Source organism: Motacilla alba, chromosome 3 (genome assembly GCF_015832195.1).
Source record: "Motacilla alba alba isolate MOTALB_02 chromosome 3, Motacilla_alba_V1.0_pri, whole genome shotgun sequence".
Taxonomy (NCBI): Eukaryota; Metazoa; Chordata; class Aves; order Passeriformes; family Motacillidae; genus Motacilla; species Motacilla alba.
Window position 1 is genome coordinate 39,722,449 of NC_052018.1, and position 27,431 is coordinate 39,749,879.

General features: G+C 40.8%; 2 protein-coding genes, 1 long non-coding RNA gene and 1 pseudogene across 8 annotated transcripts in view; 2 read left to right on the forward strand and 2 right to left on the reverse strand.

The window, feature by feature from the left end:
* Window positions 1-2,369: 2,369 nt before the first annotated feature.
* On the reverse strand, window positions 2,370-6,672 carry NDUFAF4 (NADH:ubiquinone oxidoreductase complex assembly factor 4). Of its 3 annotated transcripts, none has more exons than XM_038131901.1 (3): window positions 6,023-6,195; window positions 5,341-5,438; window positions 2,370-3,218 (listed from the first exon to the last, which is right to left on the reverse strand). In XM_038131901.1, the coding sequence occupies exons 1-3, from the start codon at window positions 6,147-6,149 to the stop codon at window positions 2,907-2,909; spliced, it is 537 nt and encodes a 178-aa protein (XP_037987829.1). In that variant the 5' UTR covers window positions 6,150-6,195; the 3' UTR covers window positions 2,370-2,906. The 3 variants fall into 3 exon arrangements, with proteins under 3 accessions (XP_037987829.1, XP_037987828.1, XP_037987830.1); XM_038131900.1 differs by having other exon boundaries at window positions 2,373-3,218; window positions 5,341-5,434; window positions 6,023-6,672; XM_038131902.1 differs by lacking the exon at window positions 6,023-6,195 and adding an exon at window positions 5,855-5,944 and having other exon boundaries at window positions 2,373-3,218.
* Window positions 6,673-6,674: 2 nt separating this feature from the next.
* Window positions 6,675-15,422, forward strand: LOC119698997. The gene is made up of 3 exons (XR_005256323.1): window positions 6,675-6,760; window positions 14,020-14,799; window positions 14,897-15,422. It is a non-coding gene; the product is annotated as an uncharacterized LOC119698997 (long non-coding RNA).
* A 2,745-nt stretch (window positions 15,423-18,167) lies between these two features.
* On the reverse strand, window positions 18,168-22,604 carry LOC119699107 (annotated as a pseudogene).
* KLHL32 (kelch like family member 32) overlaps window positions 22,442-27,431 on the forward strand; it is a 123,384-nt gene continuing 118,394 nt past the window's right edge. For 3 of the 4 annotated variants that reach the window (XM_038131501.1, XM_038131507.1, XM_038131508.1), the window contains exon 1: window positions 22,453-22,573. The gene's annotated coding sequence lies outside the window, so the exon portion shown is untranslated. Of the gene's footprint in view, window positions 22,574-27,431 lie in introns of all 4 variants that reach the window. The other variant, XM_038131502.1, reaches the window with a different exon arrangement.

Genomic DNA, 27,431 nt, shown 5'->3' on the forward strand with positions numbered 1-27,431 from the left:
AATGTTTCTGCACAGTGGCCAAAACCACCTGAGCTAAATTTGTTTCACCATATGCATGGCAATGAGACATGAAAAATTCTTCACATAGAAGTACCTGAAAACTGAACTGCAGGTTCCCACAAATTCTCCATAATTACCTCTTGCTTGAAGAATTCTCTTCTTAAGCTAACAGCCAAACAGGAAAGGGATATAGACATAAAGGGACACAGACAAAACCATGTTTCAAGTGTAAAGAAAATACCATTTATTCTTCCAATTAGAAACTAGTAACCAGGCAAGATAACTGATGAGTAAGATGTCCCTTGAAACTGGAAGAAAGGAAGTAAGTAGTTCTAGAAAAGATACAACAGTGAGAATAGTCTTGTTCCCTTACTGTCTTATCAACCCTCAAGACAGTATTACCTTCAAACACATACTGGAACGCTGTAGGCACACACACATGGTGTGGTCACTATCCTACAAGACAGTAGAGTTGCAGAGCTTGATCAGGGACAGGCTTTCCCACCAGAGTAGAGGAAAGATCCATGCTACTAGCTCTTTGAGGAACTAACAGGCTCCATGTCAGAAAACACACTGAAAGCTAAACATTCAGACCTCAGATGATTTGGATAGATAATGGTACAAATTTTTAAATGATCCCATACCATTGGCCATACCCTTGTAATACTGGTTTGACACTGCCCAGCAGGTGGGGCAGGTGACTAGCAGAAGAATCCATGCTGACAAATTGCATTTCATCTAATTTTTCTGGAGTGAATACACTTTTCCAGAGAACTACCCTGCTCCAAAGAAGCCTTCTGGGCCACAAGTTCACCTGTTTACAGGGAGATGGGATGCTTACACCAACTCTGCTGTGGGACATCTGCTTTCCCACTGTGGATAATATATTCTGAGGAAGAGATCCTGGCTCCACAGAAACAGGGAACAGCTTTGCAATCATCACAGTTGTGAATAGGATTTTGTCCTGAAGGTACAGCTGGGGAACTGAATGTGATGACACCAAATATCCCAAAGTACAAGCCTGCTCCTGGAGGGTGTAAGCAACACAGCAGTGTACCATGAAGTGTAATAGAGCACTGTCAGAGTGCAGCCAAATCACAAGACTTTTCATGAAGGCAGACAAAAGATGCCAAAATAAATATCAAGGTAGTGAAAGGGCATGGTTAAACTGTTGTCTGGTGCTGGTTGTAGTGTGGTTTTAATCAACTTCAATCCATAATAATATTGATTTTACAGGAAATTACAGCATCTTCAGTATCAACAGTATCTGTACCAAATGCATTCCACAGCTGTTTTCTGAATGTTACCTTAAATATTACATTAGGATGAACAGTATTCAAACAATTAAGTATTTATGTTATAACATTTTATAAAACAGTAATTTGCGCAAAGCAATCTTAATGTGGTACCTAACTCAGGTGCATTAGTTTCAGAGTGCAGCTCTGTACCCCATTGTATTAGAGGACATCCAAAAACTAACAATTTTGAATTTTTATACAATGCACATTGTGTCATCTTCCTCTATTGTACAGCATTACGTACTTCAGAAATTAATCAAACATAACCTTCAAATACACTGTGGCAAACTGTACTGGAGATACTGAGTTCAAACTCAAAGAAGGTGAAGGAATCTTGCTGTGAAATAACAAAGCTGATCATCTTCTTGGTGAGACATTTACAAGACTCCAAATCAAAGACTTGGCAGAGAGATTCTTGAAAAGAAAGTTACATTGTAAGCCTGGCACTGACTTATACCCTTTAAATTCACCATCTTTGGTGACAGGCATAAAATTAAAGACTCTGGGTTTGTTTTTTAAAGGAAGGCAACCATAATGTATTTTTAAATATCAATTCTGATTACCTGTTGCCCCATCTCCCCAGCTTATCTGACCACATTTCGTTACAGGATTAACCATCAGTGCAAAACTTCTTACCTACACAGACATGAATAGTCACAGTATCAGGGTTAAAATCCACCACTACAGGATTCAGTTTGTGTCACCCTCATGTCATCTGTCTAGATGCGTGCTGTGAGTAAACATGACCTGATCTAACCCAGACTTGGATCAGACAAGGCTTCCACAGGGAAAAAGGATTGTTGTAACAGGACAGGCAAACATTCACAGAAGTCGTCCTAGAGGGTCCAATTAGTACATCCAGTTGCATGCCCTTGCTACCTATTAATATGAAGCATTGTTACTCATACAGCAGATGCCACAGGCTGCTGCAAGAGCCTTATGCCAGAAGATCATCACTCTACAAATTCCCTGACTAACAGCACCTGGAGAGGTGCAGGTATTTAAGCTAAATCAGAATAGAGTAAAGGAGTTACATATGAGCCATTACTGTTCCAGCACCAGAAAGAGGCCTTCTTGCTGTTCACCTTCTTTTTATTTTATGTTTGACACAGCTGAATTTTCCAAATGCCCTTGTGGCTAACCTTCTTTACAAAGTATAAATACCATTCCATTCTTATATAAAAGAAATACAGCTGTTTGTTATATACACACACACCTTGACAGAAATTCCTTGAAAGAGCACTGCAACATGAAATTACAGAGCGAACATCCACAGAGCACCTCTTTAGCTGCAGGCCAGGAAGTCTCTGCTGAGAAAGGCAGTCTTTTAAGGTAAAATGCTTTAACTGAGTTCATAACATTTGAATGGGATAATCAGAACTGTGTGACATGCTGTCATAAATTAGCCATACTGTGGTTTACAAACTCTAGTTGCTGCATTTCACTGAAGCCATCCAATGCAGAATGGAACTGCTTGAATACATCTCACTGGCACAAGGAAGTAGCCTTGCTGGATGACACATTATCAACTGAATTTTCAGACATGGAATATACTTGAGAGTAAAATGAAGACACGAGTGAGATCACAAAAGGTTTTGGCAAATATTTTTATGTTAACTTTTTTGGTTTATGGCCCGCTATGGCTTTTTTGGTTTCTTTAGGAAATTCCTGCACAGTGAAAGGAATGAAGAATTCCAGAAGAGAGTTGACCTCCTTCAGTTCCAGACTGTATTCTGCTGCTATTTTCTCTGCAGTCCATATTTGAGGTTGAAGTTTATGATTATTAAGAAGTGTCAGAGCCTCCACAAGGGAAATTTTGCCTTTGGGAACTTTCTTAACATCTAGACCTTCCAAGTGGCCTAATTTTGTAAGTCTCTTTTCCTCCTGTTTACTTGGAAGACGTTGACCTCCATCTTTTACCTAATTGAGGGAAAGAAAACAAAAAGAGCTCAACAGCAGTTCTGTCTACTATGCATACTGTAGCACCTAAGCTGCTTTCCTAAATATTTTTTTCTGGTTAGCTTTTCCTGTTAGCTTTCCCCATTTATTTTTAAAAAGCTTAGCCAGTCTAGCTTTTTCCACAGCCATTCTACATAGAGTGTCAACTCCCAATCAAATGCTGAAAAGCTCCTATTCACTGCACTCCAAGTGTTGTATTGGCTTGGCAGCCCTTCATACAAAACAAACTACAGATTCTGGTAGGCACATGTAAATCCAGATAACCTAATATTCGGTACTGATTAGTTGGAAGGGACAAAAAAGACATACAACAAATCAGTATCCTTCTGATACCACTGGAAAAACTTTTTCATGTAGTCTCTCTCCCCTTCCTTTTGTTTCCAAATTTTAGTTTTTCCTACTAAAAGAAATTCCTTCTTTTGCTCTGTCTAGAGAACAAGCTTTCCTGCTCTTGTGCAGCATCATATGGAGTTTAATTGCCATGACTACTGTAATATGTAGACACACCAAGTGTGTCTTCTCTAAAGTCCCTTTATATTTCTAAATAATCTCCAAAATAGTTTTCACTTCCTCGTATTTCCTTTTATTAACAATTAACCAGTGAATCACACTGAAAAAAAAGGACACAATTAATCCTTTCTTAAATTTAGAAGTATTTATATAGTAATCAGAGCCCATGACCACTGATTATTACACAGACACTCTGTTTTAACTCATATGCTGAGAAAATGAATGTGAATACTACAGCACCTGTGTGTCTGTTTCTGAGCTAGAAAGCAATGTGTGGCCTGTACTCCTTTTTGCTAAAACTGTGCTTGGATAATGAATGATTTTTCAGCTCTTAATTAGATCATCTGTCTCTGGGAATGTGCCACTTCAGGGCTCCCAAGGTGGTGCTTTTCCACTTACCACAGGCAGACACCCCAGACATACACAGAGGTGTGTACACATCATGCACACAATGCACAAAGTCATCAGGACAACATCAGGAACGAGAGAAAGCTTTTGTATTGTTTTGCCCACAAGTCTCCGTGATTACACTTGTGCTCTAACAACTGCAAGCAGACAAAGGCAAGTCTGCGGCAGCAAACTCAGAGCAGGCATGGAATCAAGGAAAGATTTGTTCCACTTTGGGCTTTTTCTCAAATCTCTCTTGACAGGTTCATACATGAATATTGAAAGATACTGAAATTAGTCCTTCAGCACTTCAAGATTAGAGTCCTAACCTCTGTGATGGATAAGGATAGAGATTTCTTGAAAATTTCAGGTAGAAACTGAGGAAATCTATTTGCATTTTAAATATTTTTAGACTTGAATACCATATAAGTAGCAAATTAGAGAGACTTAGGGATTTTGCTAGATGACTATAAGGATGTTATTGCTGAATAAAGCAGCTGAAATAAAGTGGTCTGATAATGAAACAGGTAAAACTCACAAGCCATAGCACAATATGACGGAAAAAAGGACACAACCCCAGTCTGCATTTTACAAAGGAGTATGCTTTGCCTTTCAAGTAAAGGATGCAGCCAGTGGCAATAAGGAAATTATAACCACACAACCCACAAGATTATGTAGAAAAAAACCTAAGGCACTTCATGAGCCGGAAAAAAAAAAGTCTCTGCACTGTATAACATTTAATGGAGTTAAAGACTCCATTAAAGAGTAAACACCTTTGTCCTCTACCACATCCCTGCTCCCCCAGCAGTCCCAGTCTCTTCTAACAACTCCACAAATGATCTCTGGCAAACTGCCTTATTTTTGCAAAAGGCTTGAGAAGTATCCTGCCTCATCAGAAGCAGAAATAGAAATTTAGGTGAAAAACAATATAAGATCAATGCAATGTTAAAAAGGAAGACTTTGTCAGCATTTACAAACTTGTATAATTACAATCTGTCACACATTCAAAACCTGCGGTGAGACACACTCAGTGTTGTTGATGTACAGAAGAGTAATAAAAACACCACTTCTATCTACTGAAAAAAGGTAGCTTTTATGCACAAAGAGCATTTTTCTTAACGCAGACTTTGTGAGTTTGAAGACCAAAAATCTGATACTGGTATGGCTCGTACAGACATGCACTCACCTGCACCGGTGGATCTTTGGACTCGACATAAACATCTTTGAGCAAGGTGAGGAACCTATCGTCCTTTCGGAGAACTTCTTCTTTTATCTCTGGGCTATCTAAAGTGAGAAGAAGAAGGGAAGGGAGAAAAAAAAAAAAAAAGAAGAAGAAAAGATTAATCTGAGTTAAATAGTTTCCTTTCTGTTCTTTCCCAGCGGCACGGCATAGCTCCCGCAAATGCACGTGCCTTCTTGGGAAGGTGACATTCCTCCCACAGCCCTGACCTCAGCCACACGGCTTCACAAGCTGGGGCTGGGCCTGTCACCTGTCACAGCACAGCGGGACACAGTACCCACACGCTCGGTGCTGCTCTGCAGCGCTGCCTCAGCCACCGCTCGCTGCCACCACCGCAGCTACCACCGATCCCACTGCCTCCACCAACTGTCCCCAGGTCCTGTCCCCATCAACCACCTCCACCAACCGCCCCCCGCAGCAGTCCCAGCAACCGCCCCCATCACCCAGCCCACCAGGCCACCTCCACCAGCCTCCCTCACGCTGCTGCCCGCTGCAATCGCGCCGCTCCCCGGCGGCCGCCCCACCGCCATCCCCGCCGCGGTCCCGGCATGCCCCGCGCGCCCCGCGCCGCTCTCAATGTCACCGGTCCCGCACCGGGAGCCGGCGGGCGGGCGAGGCCGGCACTCACCGGCCATGGTGTCCAGCCGGGCGGTGCGGTGCCGCGGCGCGGGCGTGGGCTTCTCCTTGCTGATCTCGCGGCGGGCCCGGTTCTCCACGTTGAAATTCCGGAACACGCGGGTCACCCGCCCGCCCATCGCCGCCGCCGGCCGCGCCTGCGCACGGGGCGCGCCGGGCCGCCGGGGGCTGTGCCGCGCCGGCGAGTGCACCGGAAGAAAATAAACCGAGTACCGCGGGCAAACATACAAACAAACCAACAAACAAGCGAACGAGAACACAGACGAGGCGGTTCGCTTTGCACTTCGGGGCGCCCCGGTGTGCTTTCTTCTTGCGCTCGGCGCTGCCTCGGACGGCGGCCGGCCGGCGATGGTCCTGCCGTGGCTTTCCTAAAGGCGGGCGTGAGCGGAGCCCCGGGCCGGGCGGGCCCGCCGGGAATGCTCGCAAAGCCGCGGGCTGCCCCAGCGTTTCCTCCTCAGCCGTGGCGGCTGGCGCCTGAGCCCCCGGACCCGTCATGTCGTGACCGGGGCTACTTATTTATCGGCGGGGATGGGCGCGGGTCGAAAGTGCGGCGAGGGACGATTCCCCAGTACTGCTGAGAGTTTATTCGTAGGCTGCACAATGCTTTCAGGGCGCAGACCCTCTTTTTTTCAGCTCAACCAAATAACCTTTCTTCTGGCTTCTCAAAAAATTGTGAAAACTACTTGTGAGAAAGTGCTGAGAAGGCCTTAAGCCATGCATGATAAGAAAGGTAAATTTGTCAACAGAATCGAAATTGTTGGGATGGAGCCAGCAGTTCATAGATTCAAGAAGTCAAGTGTGAAAAGATACAGAATCCTCAGAGAAAGGAAGGCAGCAAGAGGAAGAGCTACTGGCCTGATGCAAAAAGCAATAAAGCCTGATGGCTGACTACTTAATTCAGCCACTTCTGATAAGGTGTCTTACTAACAGAGATTAATGACTCGTTCATTCCAGCTGCTGTGTGAATTAGCCAATAAGTAATTCCCTTATGGCTTTAAATTGTGTGCGTGCTCTTTGCAGAGTCTTAGATACACTAGATACTTAGTGTATCTAGTTTTTCTTATTATTATGGGCATACAAACCTGGGAACCTGGGATTTCAGAACTTGGTCTCCTACTAGTAGCATCATTTCTTAATAATAATTATGATGTGATAGTTGTCAAGGCTACAGTGTGCTTTGATGCTGGATTAATGAATGGCTGTGTTTTCCTTAGAGAGAAGCCAAATAGATTTAGAAAGGCAGTGGAGACAAGGCAGCATAAACATGGTGTGTGCTGGTTTTCTGCTCTCTTTGGGAATCAGGAAGATGCAGTTTCTCCACTTGTTTATTTTAAAGACTCTTACAGTCTGTAGGAGGATAGAAACATGTTTTTTTTTCACTGGTAATAAGCTTACTGACCCTGTCTTATTTTAGACATTGCATGCGAATGAATTAAGGAGACCAGTGATACAGTGATAATAGGAAGCTGTTAAAATCTGCTGAAGTCAGACTGGTGACAAGTTTAATTAAATATCTATAGTCAATTACTTGCTGACTAAACCTGTGTTCTTGAGAGCAGGATTTGATACTTTTGGAGTGGTGAGTCTGTGTGGTGTGGCTATAATGGAGAAATCCACATGGATGCCTTTGGTGGTTGTAGATCTTTCATAGGTACTTTAGCATTTGTATTCTTACTGATCTCTCTGCGGATCAGCTATTGTGGCAAGTCTGAAATAAAGTTTCTCCTTCAAAAGCAAAGAACTCACAGCTTGTGGAATCAAACTCAACACAGGGTTTCTGTTTTCGTGAAGCCTGAATGTGATTAACATTGCTGTAATATGTACTGACAGCAAAAAAAAAAAAAAAATCACCAGAAAGCAGTCAGTTAAAAATAAAGAGTGATGTCATGCTCTGCCTGTCACTTCCTACGACTGAGGATGGCACAAGGCTGTTCTTTTCATGTATAAGGATGCATCAAATGTTCAAGATTTTTATTTTAAGAATCTCAGACTGCAGCAAGGAAGAGAACCAAGATTGAAAACAATCTTTTTAATATAATTTGGTATTTTACCAATGTGATCATGTTGATATTAAATATCAGTAATCAAGAGGTTGGATTTTTTTTTCCATATAAAGCATCTGCAAGTGAGATGATTAAAAAATGAATGTGTGTGTACTCAGCTTAGACAGAGTTTCAAACGGGATGCATTTTTCTTGAACAAGGAGTCTGAATTTTTCCAGGGAATTCAAAAATAACATAACAAAACAACCCATGAGAAGAACACAGACTATCCAGCTGGGTTCATATGCACCTGTTCTCAACAGGTTCTCATAGCAGCCTATTTCAGAGAAAAGTGCTGTGACTCTCATGATATATGTCTGCCATAGGCCGCCACATTAGATCTCCTTGTGATCCTTCCATACCTCTTAAGAGAGAAATTTCTAAAGCTACTGGCTACCTGGGAAGTAAAAAGTACATTTGTGACTGTTCTTTGAATCTTTTTGGTTTTCCAACTCAGTTTTGATTATATGTTGTGTGGGTTTTGTTTTTTTTTCTCAGATAGTTCTGTTGCTAAGTGGAAAATCAAAAATTAATTTTTTTATTTAACTAGCATCAAAAGTCTGATAGACCTATTGGAAATTCCTTCTAGAGGAGAGAGAATAAGAATGTCTGTCATTAGCTTGTGTTACTTTGTGGGTACTACTAAAGTTTCTTTGCTGTCTTTACTACTCAGAAGATCAGGAATCAGGATATGCGTCCACATGGGCAGGTAATCTCAGTGAAATAAAAGTATTTTTTTGGTAATAGGTGCCAGCTGGAGAATTTTGGAGAGGAGGCAGGTGAGGTTTGCTTTGTGATTTGAGGTCTGGGAATGGCACAGCAGTCGGCCACAGAGGAAAATGAGGAATGCCCTTATACAGCAGCAGCACAGGTTTATGTTTGATTCTGTCCACATTTTCTACCACTGAAACTGTTTTCCTGTTCTCGTCTTTCTGTTGTTGTTTGTTCATAATTGATGTCAGTCTGAATGGATGCTTGAGCAAATTCATGTATCATTAGGATTCAGGGAATTGAGTCCTGTATCCTGATTACTGGTTTACCAGTAAACACAATGAAAGCATTGATCCTTTTGTTCCTTATCTCATCAGTGTTAGGCAGAACCAGAGAACATAGCATTAGCAAGAATTGATTATGAGCCAAGTAAAAATCACTGTCCTGCAACTTTGTAAAGATGAACTCAAGAGAGATGGACTTACTGATGGATCACTTTCACCTTTCAGTGATTTTTGGTTGTTCTGTTACCTAATTCAGATTATTTCTCTGTTATTGGTTTCAACTGATCCATCTTTTACTGGCTTCTGAAGTGTCTACAGAGGGATCTACACTGAAGGATTTTGCCTAATTCCAATCTGTGATCAGAGTGTTCCTGAACACTTGCATATTTTCAAGGCTAGGTGGCTGCAGTGCTTTATTTAAAGGAGGTTTTGTCAAGTCCTGATGTGGATGAAGTTTATGGCAGGTGCAGCAAGCTCAGTGTTACAGACTCACACACCAGCCCAGACAGATCACTAGCTCCTTGTCAAATAATACTAATTTCAAAGATATTGCATTTAAATTCTCTTGATGGACTGTGGCTTGATATACCTGACATCATCTTCCATATTTTTCCTGTCTGATTGTTGTTTCTCAATTAGCAGGTTACTTTGACTTGGAAATGCACAGTAGGAGCCAGCATATTTGAGAATGAGGCAGGTACTGGTACTGGAATTAATTAATTTCATCAGTTACACATGTCTTTTTACTTCATTTTTACTCACAGGGTTCAGTACCCCATGTTCTCTTCTCAGCTGCAATACTAGTTGAGACAACTGACAGCCCTATTATTTCTTGTAACCCTGGCTTCAGTTCATCCCTCTTGCCAGCATGAAGATGTAGGAACACCTCCAGAGCAAACAACATCACACAGATGGCCTGATTTAAGGAAAAGAAGAGCTCCCATAATTTTTCTAATCTCTGTCAATCGCACAGGAGGAACAAAAAAAAAAAGCCTGTGACAGGAGGAATATGAATACTGTGAACTGGTATTGCTGCCAGGTTGGTTGGTTGGTTGGTTTGTTTGTGAGAGTTTGCACTTTGCCCCCAGGTTGTTTCCCTGCAGCAGTGACAGAAACAACTGTACCAGCTCCAGTGAGGAGGAGGTGAACCAGCAGTGGGAAGAGACTGGATGGAATGGAGTGGTGGCTGCCTCCTCTTGGGCTGGCTTTGCTGGTGCTCCAACATCACCCAAGACAAACCACATCCTTTGTACTGACTTGAGGCAGTAATAGTAGCTATGATTTTACTGCACTGCCACTGCAGTAACTCTTTGACAGCCCAGAAGAGAGTTGGTGAATGGATTAAAAATATTAGCTATCTGCTGGAGTTTCTTTTATGAAATATGACACATAAAAATAATAAATATATAACCTAAGTGTGCTGGCAAGATGCTCTTCTGCAATAATGTAATATTTTTCCATCCCCAAATAATATTTCTAGTCTCTCTATACGGTTTTAGTTTGTGATGATGCATACATATTTATATAAGTGTGATGGATTTTTGTATATATAACTTTATAATTTAGTTGTATTATCTGTGACTTGATGTATCAAGGAATTGATTTTCCATACTTTTTAAAGTATTTGCTGAACCAGTTTTATTTATTCATTTTACACTTTAATTAATTTAATTAAATCTGCAATTTACAAATTGGATATTTGCAGGTGGGAATTACTTTAAAAACTCTTTTATTTAAAAAGTCTTTTATTTATCTGCTGGGAGCCAAATTTTGTGTAGAACAGGAAAGCCAAAATGACCTCAGTGAACACTTCTAAAACCATTTTATATATATCTCAGTCCTAAAGAAGGCTTATATATAGATCTTAAGAAGCTGGAGAAGTTACAGTGTGGTTTAATAGCTCAGTGGCTTAATCAGTGTTATGCTGGGTAAGTAGCATTTGAGTCCATGCAGATATTCAAGGAATACCATACTGAGATCACATATCTTTCTTGGCAGCTTCCACAAGCCATTTCAAGTCCTCTAATTTCTAAAAAGGAAATATGTCTACACTAATTCTGGAAGAGGATTCTATCAGGGGAAGATACCAGACTGCAGAGCAAAGAAAATGTGACCATAGGATTACAACCTACAACCTTTAATTAAAGGCCTTGAAGTAAAGATGAATGTGCAATATTGCATTACCAAAAGACTGGAGAAATACATTAAATTCATTTAGCATTTAGTCCAAGAAACAAATTAATATTCTGAGATGTGCAGTCAGCAGTAGAGTTACAATATTAAAGTCTGGCTGATTTAAGCACAATTTTTCCTTAAATTTCTGGTTGAAATAACTTTATTCTAAACTGTAAGTTTAGAAACTGATCTTAAAACAGATAAAATCCTATTGACTTCAATAACATTTATACATAACAGGATAAGTAAGAATGGAAATACTGGGAAAGAATCCAAAGCTCTAGACAAAAATCTTCATTTGAAATAAATCAAAAAGTTCTTAGAATTTGGAGTGTAATTCAGTGTGCCAGAAAAGAAATCCGCAAGGGAAGATTTTTCATAAATATGTTCTGTCTACTGCATGGATTTTGTTTCTTTTACATATTATTGTGAAATACCCTGTGGAAGCCCTTACTAGAGACACAGTTTTAGATAACATGTATTCATATTGATGATCGGGGAACATAGATTTATTACCTACTTTATTTTCCATAAAATACTACATTTTATTTGATTTAGGAATATAACAGTATGGATTATTGTTGCAGTGTTAACAGGAATAATGTCCGCTACAAAGGATTTGGTCTGCACCTAATGCAGTAGTACAATAAATGTATGTCACAGAGAAGGATATATTTAAGACAAACAATGCTGTGTTGTTTTAGTTAATTTTGCATTATTCCCTAATACTCTATGTACAATAACACAGAAAATTAATTACATTCTTCCTACAGCTCTTCTGAGCATTTTCATTTGTATGTATCCCCATTTACCTGAGTGATTACAAATCCAAATTGTGCTGGTAGAAAATGCATTAAAGAACAAGAAAAGGTTTCGATGATACCAACACATGACTATCGGTATTAGAGTTCAAGTGGAAATAATTACTGAAGTTAGAGAGCCCTTTTGTGTGCCTCTTCTTCCCACAGCATCAAATCTAGGGGCAGCATGTGGGACACAGATGTATTTTAAACAGTTACATTTACTAATTATATATAGAGATACAGTGGTGAAGTATGCAAGTGTCAGGTTGCTCTGGGGGCTACTAAAATAGACCATTAAAGAGGTCCCCAAATATTTAAAGTACTACTTCTGCATACTAAAAGTTCATTTTTAGATTGTATAATAAGGACAGGATTAAGCTTCAAAGCTCCAGCGTTTTAATGGAGACTTACTGAGACTCCTTGAAGGCAGAGTTCTTTCTTTATATAAGGTGTCTTTGGGATCATGATGAAGCTACCACACTTTCCTATATACATAATAAAATACAAAACCAGTTTTCTTAAGCATTAATTCGGGAATTCTGTAAGTACTATTGTATTTTTTGGGGTTGAAAATGCTTAAAATTATCACGCTTTCTTTAGTTGATAAACAGTTGGTCAGAATGTCTCATTTTTTTAATATAAATTAAGGAATTCTCTACAGGATATATGATGAATGATAACATGATAAATTCCACATGCACAAAATTGGTAGAAGTTAGGTGCTCAGAGGGATTTTTGTAACTCTCTGTGGGATTAGGTGTCAGCATGTAAGAGCTGCTGGGAGACCAGGTTCCCTGCTGTACCTACAAGTAGCAGGTCTCGGCCTGTGGATGACAGAGACTTTAAATAATTCAGTACACTGGGTTACTCCAGAAGAAATATCTGTTGATGGCCTGTCTAAATTATGGCAGCAAAGCTTTTCTTGTCAGAAGTACTGCCAGACTCTCATCAATGGACTGTGACATGGGCCAGTTCCATCCTGGTGTAAAATCTCTTGTGAGACTGTAGAAATTATCCCTGCAGGGCATCTCTCTTTGCAGCATGAGAAAATTCACCTCTCACCCCAAGAACAATTGAGATTTTTAGATTTCTGCAAGCTGCTCCTGTAGTCTTTCAGTTTTTGTTCAGGCATCAGAGGGAACAGACCAAGTTGTTTGTTCTTGTTTAATACTCTAATCTCTTTGGAAAATGTGGGTCATCTTGTAGTGGTTAATTGCTACAACAATGAGGTGATTTCAATTTTTATGACACCCCTGTGGATGGACTACACTCTGTTTTTTGGACAGGGGGTCAAGAAGCAGAACTACAGACTCTTCACATGGGAGACAGAACAGCATTGATTTCAGAATCTGTTCTCTCTCTCTCTTCAAGTGCTGAAATGCATATACCAGTGATCTCCACAAACTGTTGCAGCTCCCAGTAATAAAGCAAGATACATTTTTCTCTTTTGAATGGATGGATTATTTCAGTCACTGCCTTTTGTTCTTTCTATTGGTTCACAAGTATTTCAGGCTCTTCCACAAAATCCTAAGACAGATTAGAAAATGGAGTGGAAAGTAACACCGTAATTTTTAAAAGAACAGTTACCGATTTTGCTAAGTTTTTTTTTTTTTTTTTCATATGTTTGTGTTTCTGAGGCATAAATAAGGTGTGGGGTTTTTTTTGGTAGTGCAGTGTATAAATTAAAAATAGAGAGTAAAAGGCTAAAGTACATAAAGTACAGTCAGCATTTGTATAAGTAAGAGCTATTATGAAAAATTGATAAAGTGTGTTCCTGTTTCCTAGTAATCGGGGAAATCTGAAAGGTTTAAATTTTGATACTTTTTACAACTTAGCGTTTTATTAATGCATTACATGTCTTTGCCAGATGTGATTATACATATGTTTTCTTAACTGCCCCTGTAGACTGGGGCTTAAATGGAAACAATATTGTGTTTAATGCTAAAATTTTATCTGGTGTTTCTGGTTTTGCAGGTTATTCCCACTGGGCAAAACAGAAGATGGCTTCAATGACTCTTCTGAAGGCATCTTGCTCATTTGAGCTTTGCTTCTTTCAGATTGTATACATAAACCCCTTTTTTGTCTGGCCACAGCAGGAAACAGGAGACAGTTTCCATGTTCAGTGTCAGGCCTACCAGGTGACATTCACACACACATGTACACAGGCACAAAATTGTATGCTATGGTTGCTTTTGTGGACAGGAGGGGCTGTTGTCATCTATAACCCTTGCTGTCACAACCCTAATTTTTCATTTAATGATTCCATAACCTGTCTCCCTCTATGCTTTTTTTGGTATCTTCATCTTGGATGTACCGAGTGACTCCCCAAACAACACCCAACCATCCTTATTTCAGAACTTCTACTCCATGCCTCTCATTCTGGTGAATGATTTGGGCAGTGACTTCAGTTGTTTTGGATAAAATAAATTAAAAAAAAAAAAAAGGTATTTGACTGGAGTTGGAAGTAGGCTATCATTCCTAGTAACCTTAAATAGGATTTAGACTTTTCATAAATCAGAGGTGCATTTCATGGAAGTTAGTTGCAATCTGCCTTTTAGTGTCTCCTGCACCATTATGACTTTCTGTCTATTTGAGCAGACAAGTGCCTGCTTCCCAGAGTGGAATCCATTATCCTGAAATTACTTTCAAGCATCTTTTTTTGTGTGCTTAGCAGGAGCAATTTAAGTCTGCAGTCTAACAGTGCATTGTCTCTAAAGGGGAATCTTTTGCCAGTGGCCACCACTCAGCCCCTTGGTAAGAAGGGCTCTTCTGCCTGCATGGTAAGCCAGCTCAACCTACTGACTGTGCAGAAAACCTCTCACTTTCTTTTCTTTCATTCTATTTTTTTTAGATACCCCTTGTTTAAGAAGATGAGGAAGAAGCGTAGCACATACGTCTTCCTCAAGATTTCTTTCAGGAAACTATTCCAGATTTCTCCTGTTCCTTAACTAAGGAGTTAAGGATTGGAATGTCAGCCTTTGAGGGCTCAGTTACATTGTATTAGGTGAATCTTTGGTCTGAATATGCATAGTCACTATTCTGCCACCAGTATTACTAAGGAAGTTCTTCCTCCACTGATTTAACAGCAGCAGTCATGCACATGAAAATAACAGGCTTTCAGAACTACGGTGTTCAAATTACCCAAGTACCACTGGGAGTGGACTCATCTATTCTGTGAATGTGTTGACTAGAATATCTTCTGTTTCCAGTGCACAAATCCTGACAGAGGTGCAGGGTTCTTAGTTCAGACGCTGAGGAGCTGAGTAAGCTATGACTTTGTATTGCTGGTATCTGCAGAATATTATTTTGGATATCTACCTAGCCCTTCCTGCCATTGTCTATGAATTCATGCTCTGACAACAGGAAGCCATACAGAACTTTCAATAATGCCCTAAAAACCACAGAGAACTGTTAGAACACATGCTGAGAAGGATAAAAGGCTGGTAGCATTTGCTGAAACAACCTAGAATGTAATAAACCTCAAACTGTAAGCATTGTGAGTAACAGTCTAAAATAACTGATTTCTGCAGGTGCTTTTGCATGGGGAAATACTGGAAGTCCTTGATCAGATAAGGAATCAACTTCTCTCGGGATGGTGCCTGGAAAGTGAGATAGAGGAAGATTACACATGCTCACTGTCCCATGTTGTGTTTCTAACGTGTACCCACTGGCTCTTCTTATTCTTTTCATCTTCAGAGGTTAAAAACTGGGAGAGTTTTATGATTAAACAGTTAACTTTTTGTTTTAACTGCAAGAGGAAGGAGTTGCTGCTGTGCATAGTTAGCACAGTGAGGTCAGCTCTGCCAGCTGTAGTTGTGGAAGGGATGATAGAAAATCCTTTGGTTCTGCAGATAGACTAAGCTCAATAAATTACTTTCATGAGCTCTCCCTCTCCCTGCAGATTTCTAACATCTGCATCCTCCCTCTTATGAGGAGGAGGACTGGTTGTCTAATTGTCCTAGAATTAAAAGTGAAGCAAACATTCAGTCATTCTTTTAGCTCTTTGGTATCCCCATGCCACTTTCCACTGCAGAAAGGACCTGAATGTAAGAAAAGGCTGAAGGAAGAGTAATCTAAAGACATTGTTATAAAAACAGAATAGAAGTCCAACATTTAAAAAAGGAAAGAAAAACTCGCTGTTTTTGAAAACAAAGACATGCAGAGTTCTCTACACAAAGGCCTACGCTTTTGTAAGCAGAGTGGCAGTGCCAAGGCTTGCAACAGGCTCCATAAAGTGCTACATATACAAGCTCATCGCAGGGTAAAAAGGACTGCAGGAGTGCATGGTCTTTCTCCCTCTTCCTGACCCCAGGTTCTATCCATACTCTTCCTTTTGCAGCCATGTTATGATCCCTTTCATCTGATCATAGAGCTTTTCACACATCAGAGTCTGCAGCCTGATGTTCTTGCAGCAGCCAAATCCTGAATGGAGCAGCTACATTTTCAGAGTACTGGCAGTAAAAATGTTTCCTTGATGTTAGAAATACACCTCCTACTTCACAGAAATAAAATCTGTGGAGTGTCACATCTAATGTGCCAGACTATTTTGATTTCAACAGTTTAGAAGTTGAGAATGATTTGTTTAAAGCAGCCTCAGGTTTAGCCATGCTCAACTGTTCTTTGGGAGTAGGGGGATCTGGGAAAAGGAAATGGAGGAATAAGAAAATTGTTAACATTCAGTGGCCAGCAATTTACTTACCAAAAGTACTATACAGGCTGCTTAGAGAACTGTTTTTTTAGTTTCTTGTCTAAACTCCACTTCCTTTTCCCCTTTCTGTAAATGGTAAGGGCTGCATCCAGGGCTGTATTCAGAAAAACTTATGTAGCAGAGGAAGCATTTCAAGGTTCAAGCAGGAACACACCCTGATAGGAAGTTTCTTTCCTCCTGTAGGGGATGTCACCTCATGTGACTAAATCTGTTCCAAATTAAAGAACCAGGTCAAAGTAACCTAGACAACTTCAATGTAACAGCTAACACTACTATTTATATAGCTTCTACTGAGAAGGGAATAGTTACTCCCTTACCTGTTTTAATTTTCTTTTGCCCTTACCTGTTTTTAATTTTCTTTTACTGGGCTTCTTTTATGCAGGTGCTGTCATGTAGTTTGTGTTTGTCAGCTCTACCTACAAGCAGAAAACCCGAGGCACTCGGGTTTTCTTCTAGCTGCAGTTGCAATGAGGATAGAGGGTGGGATTGCAGATACTATGTTTCCTTCCTTTTTTAATGCTGGAATTTTATTCTGTTTGGTTTTTTTTTTATTTGTGGTACTGACATTTGATGTTTGTGGTACTGACATGTAACCTAGAAAATGTTTAGCTGAGAGAACTGCTCAGAACATAATGTAGTGTTTGATGTTTTTGTGGTTTTAATCAAAATAGTGGTGCTGGGTATACTTTCAGATGTAACTAGGAAATGCCTGTGTTTATCTGGCTAATTTTCAGAACATTGAGATAACATGCACCACCTGTACAGCAGGTTTACATTCAGCTTTGCAAATCAGGAAGAGCACTGTAAGAGGAAATGATGGGTTAAGTACAGATGAATTGTAAAAAACCTCTGAACAGAAGGTTTACACAAACACTGATTGCACATGATCAGAGACTGCTGTAACTTGTGGCTATGTGGGAAACTCATCATAAATCACCATAAGATGAGAATCTTGTGAACCCATACTGGAATCTGAACTGCAAAAGTTTTCAGTACAGATAGCTGAGTGATACATGATGCTGACACGGTGACTGTTAATCATTTTAGATGTTATCCAAAAACTAGAAGGAAAAAATACTTCCTAGGGTAGCTGGAATCCCAAGGTACTATAGCGTTCACAGAGGTTCCAGCAACATGAATTTTATATTTACTTTTCTTCACAGAGTCTGAAGGGGTAACACAAAATTCTGTATTTATGTTTGAAAGCAGTCTCAGTTTTAAGTTCAAGCCAGCTGTACCCTGAGGCTGAAACATGGCCATGTTTTGGCAGCAGGGAAGACTGCCATATGTTGTAGTGATAAAAAAATTACACTGATGCCAATCTCTGAAGTCAGTCTTCTAAAAAATATATAAGAGAGCATATTTGTGGCAATATAAGCTTTTAGAGAGAGAGAGAGAGAATGAAAGAGCTTGACAAGTCTTTATTTAATGATAATTTTTCTGTCTCTTTAACAGTAAATGCTGCAAGACATAATTCACTGTTGCTCTTGAGAGAAGTTGTATATAATACATAAATCCATTGCATCTCCCCGTTACACAGAATTGCTTACTGTCTAGCTCCCAACTTTCAACTGCCATAGGACAATTCCATTCATTGAATAAGTTCTTACTTATTGACTGGCTTTTAGTGAGCACAAACTGGAAATCAATAAGAAGACCTTTTTTTTAGTAGTCATTCAGGCAGGCCTCTAAATGACAGCAGGGATGTGGACCCTAGATCTAGCTGGCAGCACCATGACATACTCTCTCCTTTTTTAAGGTCAATATAGGCCATTGGTTTGTAGCTCTCATGGGTGAATTCCAGTGCTTTTAAAATTGGCAAGTAGTTTGTTTTAGTTGCAGCAGTATGTCAAGGATCTTTGAACACAACTATCTGTATTCTTGATATGCATATATGCATACAATAAAATGTATTGTAGGATATATTCTTACAGTACAGTAGTTCCAAACTGCATCTACTGAAATCTTAATGCAGAACAAAATATCCAATAAAAAATATGGATCTCAATCATAAACCTTCTGTTCTCTACTGCCAACACTGAAGCTGCTGTTTCTTGTTGCTGAAGAAGGATGTTACTGATCCATAAAGCTGACTATCTGAGCAGTTTTAAATTCCCTCAATTTAGCAGTATCCTGAATGCATTTTTTAGATTGCTAAGAAGTTGCTGAGAATAGACTAGGGATTCCACCAGCATCTTCTTTCATGTCCATGAAACATATGGCCATAAACTACCATTTATGTCCTTGAGCGTTTGAAAGAAATTATCCAGAGATGCAGTAAATTTGTTTTGAAGCAGAAGTTTTACTTTTGGCTTGGTCAATAGTTTCCAGATAAACATTTTCTTGCCCTACAGTGATGATAGTCATCAAACTTGCATTTTTTGACAGTATACAAGCTGGAGTTCTGCTGCATCTCCTGTGCCAACAGGTTCAGCTGGCTTTGAAGTGAGGACACTAATTCATTTGCATTCTTTGTGTATGCACGCTTTACCATTTCCACTTCTCTTAAATTCCCACAGTACTTTGCATCTGAGAAAAAACACCACTGGCTGTTTCTGCAGTGTTTTCAGAGCAAGACAAAGATCTCCGAAGAAGATACTGTTTTTTATGGTCCTTGATCTCATCAACCAGAAAATTTCCTTATGTTATTCTGAAACAAACAGTTTAGTTGCAGGACAACTTCTACCATTGTTGTCAAGATATTTAATGCTCCTCTTGATCCAGATATTTGCTTCTCAGTCAACTTGAATGGCTCAGCTTTACTAGCAAATGGCACAGTCCCACTTTGTAACACATTTTCAGACACTTGAGAAAGTTCAGAAAGGTCAGTGATTTTTTAACGGAGGTAAAAGACTCTGATACAACTAATGCAAATACATTATCTGCTGAACAACTGATAGATAGGAGGACACCTGTAAATTACACATAAGATGTCAACATCCGTTGTTGCTTCAGATAGTTCTCACTAACTGAATCTTGTACTTTATTGACCAGAACATGAATTTCTCCTGCAAATCTATTTGGATGATAGCACTGTCTTAATCAACAGCTCTCTTATGATACAGTTTTGTAAGCAAAACATGATTTATATTAACAGTACTGACCAAATGGCTAGCTGTGTCATGAAGTTTTTGTGTATTCAGAACTGAAACCATACATTCCTTCTCAGATAGAGAAATCTTGGTTTCTTGCAGATCTGTCTGTGCTTCATTTCAGTTATTTTTCCTTGAATTGCAGATCTGTTTTCATTGTTTCATTGCTTTTATTAATTGTGAATAGTTTAGTGATTGTTTTCACTACTTTTTCCATGGTGCTCATTATCTCAATATCCTCTGTAACTTGTTCTTCCCAAATTGTCATTTTTCCTTTAAGGGCTACATGAATTTTCAATGAAAATATAGATTCCATATTACTCTTGTGCAGCAGTGAGGTCTCCTTTCAGGTGCTTAATCTCTTCAGTATCTTCCTCTATAACAGCTCCTTTTGGCAGCTGCTGGTTAACTTAAGGTTTCATCACGTTCTTTGTGAGCATACTCCACTGTACTCTGTTTTACCTTGGGATTTATAGATGTGGGAGAAATTCTGGCTATTACTGATGTCCTTTTTGTTCTCTTAGAGTCTTGAAAGATCCTCCCAGGATGTCTTCTGTGTCTTCTTCCACAAGAGCAACAATAACTCTTTCATGGTTCAGGATAGATCACTTGGTATTTCCAGCTTCATAAACTCTTTTATCAGCTGCCCCAAACTGAAGTGTTTTTACCTCATGCAAGTTTATATTCCCAGTTCTTACAAGCTCATGTTCATCTGCTCGAGTTACTTTCATACAAATGGTAAAGGAAAAAACTGGATCAACTGGAATATGTATTCATGTAAGTAACTGCAATAGTTGTTTTTTGCTGCACCTTTTTCCAAGATCTGGTAGGCTTCATTTTTGTTGTGTTCGGGTATTTCTTTGGAGCCTTTCACATTTACACGTATCTTGTGTATGGGATCATCAAACAACTGCAGTCTTTCTCTAGAGCTAGGAATAGGAGTAAGATAAAAAAGCTCTTCATTATATATTTCCAGAATAGAGAATTTTACCAAAAAAGAAGAATAAAAATAATTGTCAATCTCTGTGACTCTTTTTAATATTTAATATGATGTATTGCCAGACTCCTTTCAGGGGTGTCCAGCAACAGGACAAGGAGCAGTGACCATAAACCAAAACACAAGAAGTTCTACCTCAACAAGAGGAAGAACTTTACATTGAAAGTGGCAGAGCCCTGTAAGAGGCCGCCTAGGGAGGTATCCCTCTCTGGAGACATTCAAAACCCACTTGGATGCAATCAAGGAAAGCTGTTGTAGCCATAACAGTTTTGTGTTGTGCATGAACTAACTGGTTCTAATGAAGCACTGGCCTTGTCTTTATGCCTCTGTTTTGTAACTAAAATGGGCCTCTGCCTGGTATTGCACTGCACCAGCACCAAGCTGCTTGACCCTTGACTTGGGGAAGCTTTGCATTACTAGCCAAAACACTCCATGTACTGCATCTGGTGCACTTTCTGAACTAACTTTCCAGATGTTACTGTCTGCTCTGCAGATGAGGAATTGGGGTATTTCTAGATACCTTTCACAAACACCTTAGAACAGAACAACTCTTCTGTCAGTAAGCTTAACTGAAGGCCCACATGCTGTGAAAGTGTCTTAAGGAATTGTCATCTGAAAAAGACTCGAACTCCTCTGATGGAACATATATGCAAAATTCAATATGGAGGTACGTTGGAGATGGAGGCAGAGATTTTTGGGATCTGCTGTTTTTCTATTAACTTCACAGATCAGAAAACAGAAACTAAACTCCTAAGAAAATCCAGCAGCAAGACGAAAACTGCTCAAAAGTAGAGGTGCTCTGTGCAATTCTCAAAATTGTATTTTCTCCTATATATTAAAGCACATTCCAGTTTTGCTGATTATGAATGGATCGCTAATAATTCAATTTATTTTTTAATTTTCCTGAATGTTCTTCATAACCATGGGATTAGTTAGATGGTGCAGGAAGGAAAGTTCTCACTGGCCGTCAGTTTCATGAGGTGAGGCTGAAAGAACAGCATTGTTACTGAGCCTCACTGCAGAGCTGGGTCCTGTGTCCCTGCAAAGACGTCATTTGGAAAAATACACGATGGCACAGCACTTGTATCTCAGATGGATGTTCATCATCACTTCTGCACGTAAGATTTTTTTAAAAGTCACATTAAACGCCATAACAGGACAATAAAGCAGTGATGCCTTAATATCCTAGGATATAGTGCTCTGGTTCTGACCCTACAGAGACTTCATCCTTTCCAGCCGTACCTCCTGTTCTTAAAACCCTCCTTCCCAAATGCCTCCCTGACAGCCCTCCTGACCCCGTCGTCCCTATGGTTATCCCGCCTCGCAGGTGCTCTTCCTACAAACTTAGCGCTACTTAAAGGGCTCACTCAGCCAGGCCTTTTCCCTCCGGCGCTCCCGCAGGGCCGTGGCCCCGGCGGGTGAGCAGCGCGGCGGCCCTCGCCTCCCGGGGGCACCGCGGCCTCCACCGCCCCGGGAGCGGCCGACACACCGCCGCCTCCTCCTCCTCCTCCTCCTCCGGCAGGTGCGGCCCTCCCGGGCCGCCGCTGCGCACTGGGCGGGGCGGGGAAGCTCCTCCTGCTCGGGCATCGGAGCGGCACAGCCGGGACGGCGGCTCTGCGGCGCGGGAGCTGCTTGCCCGCAGCTCGTCCCCCCGCTGCCGTCGCAGCGGAGCGGAGCGGGGCGGAGAGGCGGCGCCGCCACCGCCGTGCGCGGCCCCGGCACCTGCCCGAGGTGAGCGAGCGGCCGGGCCCGAGGCGGCGCCTCGCCGCCCCTGTTACCTAACCGGGACCGGGGCGGGGGGCGGCCGCCGGTCGTGCCCTGCGGCCCCGGCCGCTCAGCACCGCTGCGCTGGGGAAGGGGGCTCTGATGGGGAAGAGGGGGCGGCGAGGGCGAGTGTCCCCGTTGCCAGGGAGACGGGTCAAGCGGCAGCTCCAGCCGCCGGAGCGCACCGGGCAGCGAGCGGCGCTCCCGCCGGCCCTGGGCTCCGCGTAGGAGGCGGCGGGGAGCGGCGGTGGGGGGAGGATGAGCCCGAGCCCGGGGTGGCTCCGGGACGCCGTGAGTGCCGCTCCCCGCGGGGTTGTGCGGGGACGGGCTGCAGGTGCTCGGCCGGCGGCGGCTCCGTGAAACATGGCTCTGCCGCCGCGACACGGGCGCTGCTGGGCGGCTCGGTACTTCGTGCGAGCTGCGCTCTCGCGTACCGGCACTTGAAGCTACTCGTTTGACTGACAAAATCAAGCTCTTGAGCCTCTCCGGCGTTTAAATACGCGGGAGCTCACAGCTGCAAATGATCCAGGCACCCTGATTGCTGGATCTGCAGCCCTCGCAATTGAAAAGGTGCTGCACAGGTGGTTGCAGCTGATGGTGGGGAAAGATTTGGTTCCTAGCAGGAATTTTCCAGTTCGGTATATCTGGGGCAATTCTGCCGAAGAAGCGCGGGTCGCCGCGATGCCGCAGGTTGCAGATTGCTCAGCTCATTGCTGCCGCTCTCCCAGGCCATCGGTGTGGGGTGGATTCCGCCCGTGGAGCGAGCCCGGTTCGTCTGAGCGGGCTCTGGCGGGGTTGGAGTGATAGCTGATCCATAGCTGTCACACCGAACACTGGGAAGCAGCGTGCTTGGCACCAGAGACCACAATAAAATGGGAAAGAAATGGAATTAAGGTTTAAGTCTTACCACGGGGAAATCAACTGCTGATGTTGATCATAGCGAATCGTGTGACTATAGTTTTTAAAGCGTGTCATTAATTTTTCCAATTTTGTAGGGCTAGGAAAATCTCTTAAAAACGTTTCAAAAGAAAGCTGGGGTTAGACTTGTTTGAGTAAATGTTCATGGCAGCATTTGTTCAGTCGTGAAAAGACTAGGAGCAGACCCAAAGGCCACAATCCTGTTAACTGTAGCACACAGGGTAAAGGATTACTGGAGCCCTGCCAATTCCTGTTGATTCTGGGATCTGCCTCCATAAAGCAGTTGGCAGGAGCAAGACCACTGAGGCATGTTCAATTCTTCAGAGTTTTTATCTGAAAACCATATTTCTTGTTTAAATGGATCCTACAGAAATCCAGTGATGTGCTGAATAAGTCAGTTACCACAGATGCTTAAAAGGCCACCCATATCTAGCTACTCAGTCACATCTCCTTGTATTATTCAAGTTTACAGATGATTACAGAGAATTTTTTTTCTTTACTTAGAAAGTACTCCAGAAAAACTCCTGTAATCTTTTGCCTGTTTTTCAGACTGTGAATAATTTGACAGCATCTGTTAAGCAATTTACAGTTATTATGTACAAAGTACTATGCTAGGTATGAGTATTCTCAGAAACTGTTAGAGAATAATAAGCTCTTGATTAGTAGGACACTAAAAATAATACAGTTGTACCAATTAACATCTGTTAAGCACAAAATTTTAACTTTTTTAGGTGTCTGCAGTGTTTATAAAAATACTGTGTTATACTGTACATACAAGCAACGAAAGACCCTGTTAATTCCTGTATAGGCATGCATGGACAAAATGTACATTTGGGCAGCTATTGAATTGGCAGATGGGGCAAAGATTGTAGTCCTAACATGTCAAGAGGGAAAGAAGTTGCCTTGGGGTTTCATTGAAAATGGTCCAGTTAGATTGGCAGGTATATCTTTCATTCAATTCCAAACAGGAGAAAATGCTGTTAGGGAATTTTAAAATGGAAATTGAAGCATTCTTTGATTAACACTTTGTAGCTCAGCACGAACCACTCACAAGATGAGATTAACCACTGTTTTTACTGTCAGAATACAATGGAATATTTTAAAAGTAAAGATGACCATACAGAAACTTAATTTATGGATATATTTTTATGAAAGTGAGCTTGGAAGTGACTGTGCTTCAAGCTGACTCTGAACAAATAGTGTAGAATCTTGCCTTGAACAAGAAATATGAGATTCCTACTGATCTTCTAGTGGAGTTGTAATCCTTCTTCAGTCTTGTCTTCTCTTTAAAACAGGATGTGAACAGCTGTGTTTAAGATGGCAACTTCTGTTGAAAAGTCTGTGTATTACCAATTGTGTAAGTGAATTTCACCCAGGATTTGAATTTGAACATACAAAGAAATTTGAGTAGCATCAAGGGAGATGTGTTTTTGGTTTTTTTTCCTTTCTTTTTATTAAGGGGAGCAGTAACTTCTGATTTTACAGTAAGGAGAAGTATGGTTAGAAGATCAGTAGCAGATGGAAATTTATGCTGGCATGGGGTCATTTCTTCAGTGGGCACTTACAGAGTAAAGTGCAATTTGAACAGAGAAAATGCTGTGTTTGTTAAAAAAAAAAAGACTTTTTTGTTGTCTGTTTTGGATTCAGAATATCTTTATTTTGCCTGAAAACTCAGAAATTGGTGTAACAGCTTCTGACACTGATGATCAGCTTCTACAAAGCAGCAAAAATGAATGTATTTAATAAGAAATCCATGGCACTGCTATGGTGTTTTTGATCATTTCTGCTGACTGGAATATGATGTGCTTAATGGTCAAGAATGACGATAATTTAATGGCACACTAGCATGTGGAATGATGATTATAAATTGTACTAGATGTGGGAATTGGATTAAGTGAAAAATGAAATTAATTTAATCACTTGTGTGAGAACAGATGACAGTTATTGAGAAAAACTAGCAAAACAAAAATATCACGCAGTGTAATTATACTTACCTACAGCAACCACATATTTGTCTCATTTTAATTCTTTTATTGAAAAAAGTTATCCTTCATATTTCTCATCTATCTAAGACTTTCATATGATACTTGCCAGTGTTCTCTGCTCTTAGGACTTCAATTACTCTGACTACTCTGATTGCAGGAAGTGCAGAGAGTCTTATGTTTGATTTTTTTCTATCTCTCTTCTTTGGAGATAGAGGAACAAATTTTAGCCAAAAGGCTAAAAATTATAAGGTTTGCCTGAGAAATTACTGAATTTTTAGAAACCTAATTTTAAATTTTTTCACAGTTTATTCTCCACATCCAAAAAGCCCCAAACCACCCTCATATTACTAACTGGTAGAAGTAGTATATCCCCATAAATTTCTTGAATTATCTGATGCTTACACTTAGTAGTGACAGACAGGATCCTTGACACAGTGATTTCTAAACCCTCACTTCTTTGTGTTCTGACTGTGATGGCTTTTTGATTGCTTATGAAATAAAATGAGGTCTGCTGCTCTGGCATTCTATGTGCATATTATATTGCATGACTGTGTGCTTGTAGATTGGCTGCTTTTATTCCCAAGAGATTTTTGAAATTTTAGGACCAAATTCTGATTACTGAAAATAAGTAAAGAGTAGAAACCCTTCACAAGGTCTTGTAAATTTTTTAATTTTTTTTTTTTTTTTAATTTTGTCTCATGTGTGGGTTATACCTCTGACTGAATTTTGGGCTTTGAACAGTTGGAACCTTCAAATTGAGAGGAAACATTCTAAGGAGACCATTTTTCGAGGTGCATTCCTTCTAAGCCTGAAGAAATTTCGGGGACTAGTGGCCGGTTTGGGAGGTAGCTTCAAGAGAAGAAAATGAAGTTTGGAGTTTGACAGTTTAAACTGGGAGACCAGAAGAGCTTTGAAACTCCTGATTCTGGGTGTTCCTATGTGGACCAGGCACCCTGAATCTGCCTGACCTTTATAGAATGGGAAATGTCTAATGTAAGCCAGAAAGGAGCTGCAGCAGGTTCTGAGTATCTGCTAGTCTGTGTTCTGGATTCTAGAAAAATGTTCTGTTAAGATTTATCAGGCATGTGTTTTAATTGCACTTTTAACTATGAAAAAATTTGGACTAAGCTAAGATTCAACACTGAAGTCCATTCCTGGGCTTGCTGGGGCCCTGCAATGTTTGTCTTCCTTTCTGGGGTAGGAGTTTTCACAGACAAGGTGCCTGAATTAGGAGACCTTTTGTGCTCCTTGCTGTTAGTGGCAGTGGGGTCACTCAGGGCAGGTAGCTTGTGGGAACTGGGGCAGTAACAAGGGGTCCTGATGCACCTACAAACACTGCTAGGTCTTCGAATTACAGCTCTCCTTCGGCTTGAGACAAGAAAGATGCTGTTTCAGAAAGTGACACTCCAGTAGTGAATGCTGTGCAAATTCCAGTCACACTCATGCCAGTTGGAAGCTATCGACCTTGCTATTGACAGTTGTGTATTTCCTTGTGATGAGAAAGCAATGAAATATGTAAACAATTATGAGTAAAATAAATCAGAGGCTTCAGAACATCAATAATATTTGAGAATGTATGGGGTTTTTTTCCCACAAAGTTAGGTGACTACTCTCAACAGTTATGTAAATTAGGGATTTGTTCTGCCAAAATCTCCGTAGCAATATGCTGTGGCAGTTTAGAAGAGCTGTAATTGTAGAGAATGAGCTCTGTAGGGGGATAAATATTGTAAATATTTTGATTTGTCAGTACGTGAAAGTTAAGGTTGTTCTGAAGAGTGTCTTTTTCTACAGCCATCTGTCTTTGTTTTTCCTGACAGAAATGATATTTGGTGATTTTTGACAGTATAGATGTTGTAATGTCGGAGCCTAATTTACTTTTGTGTTTTTTCCGAGTGCTGTGATTGTTTAGGATGGATCTCAAG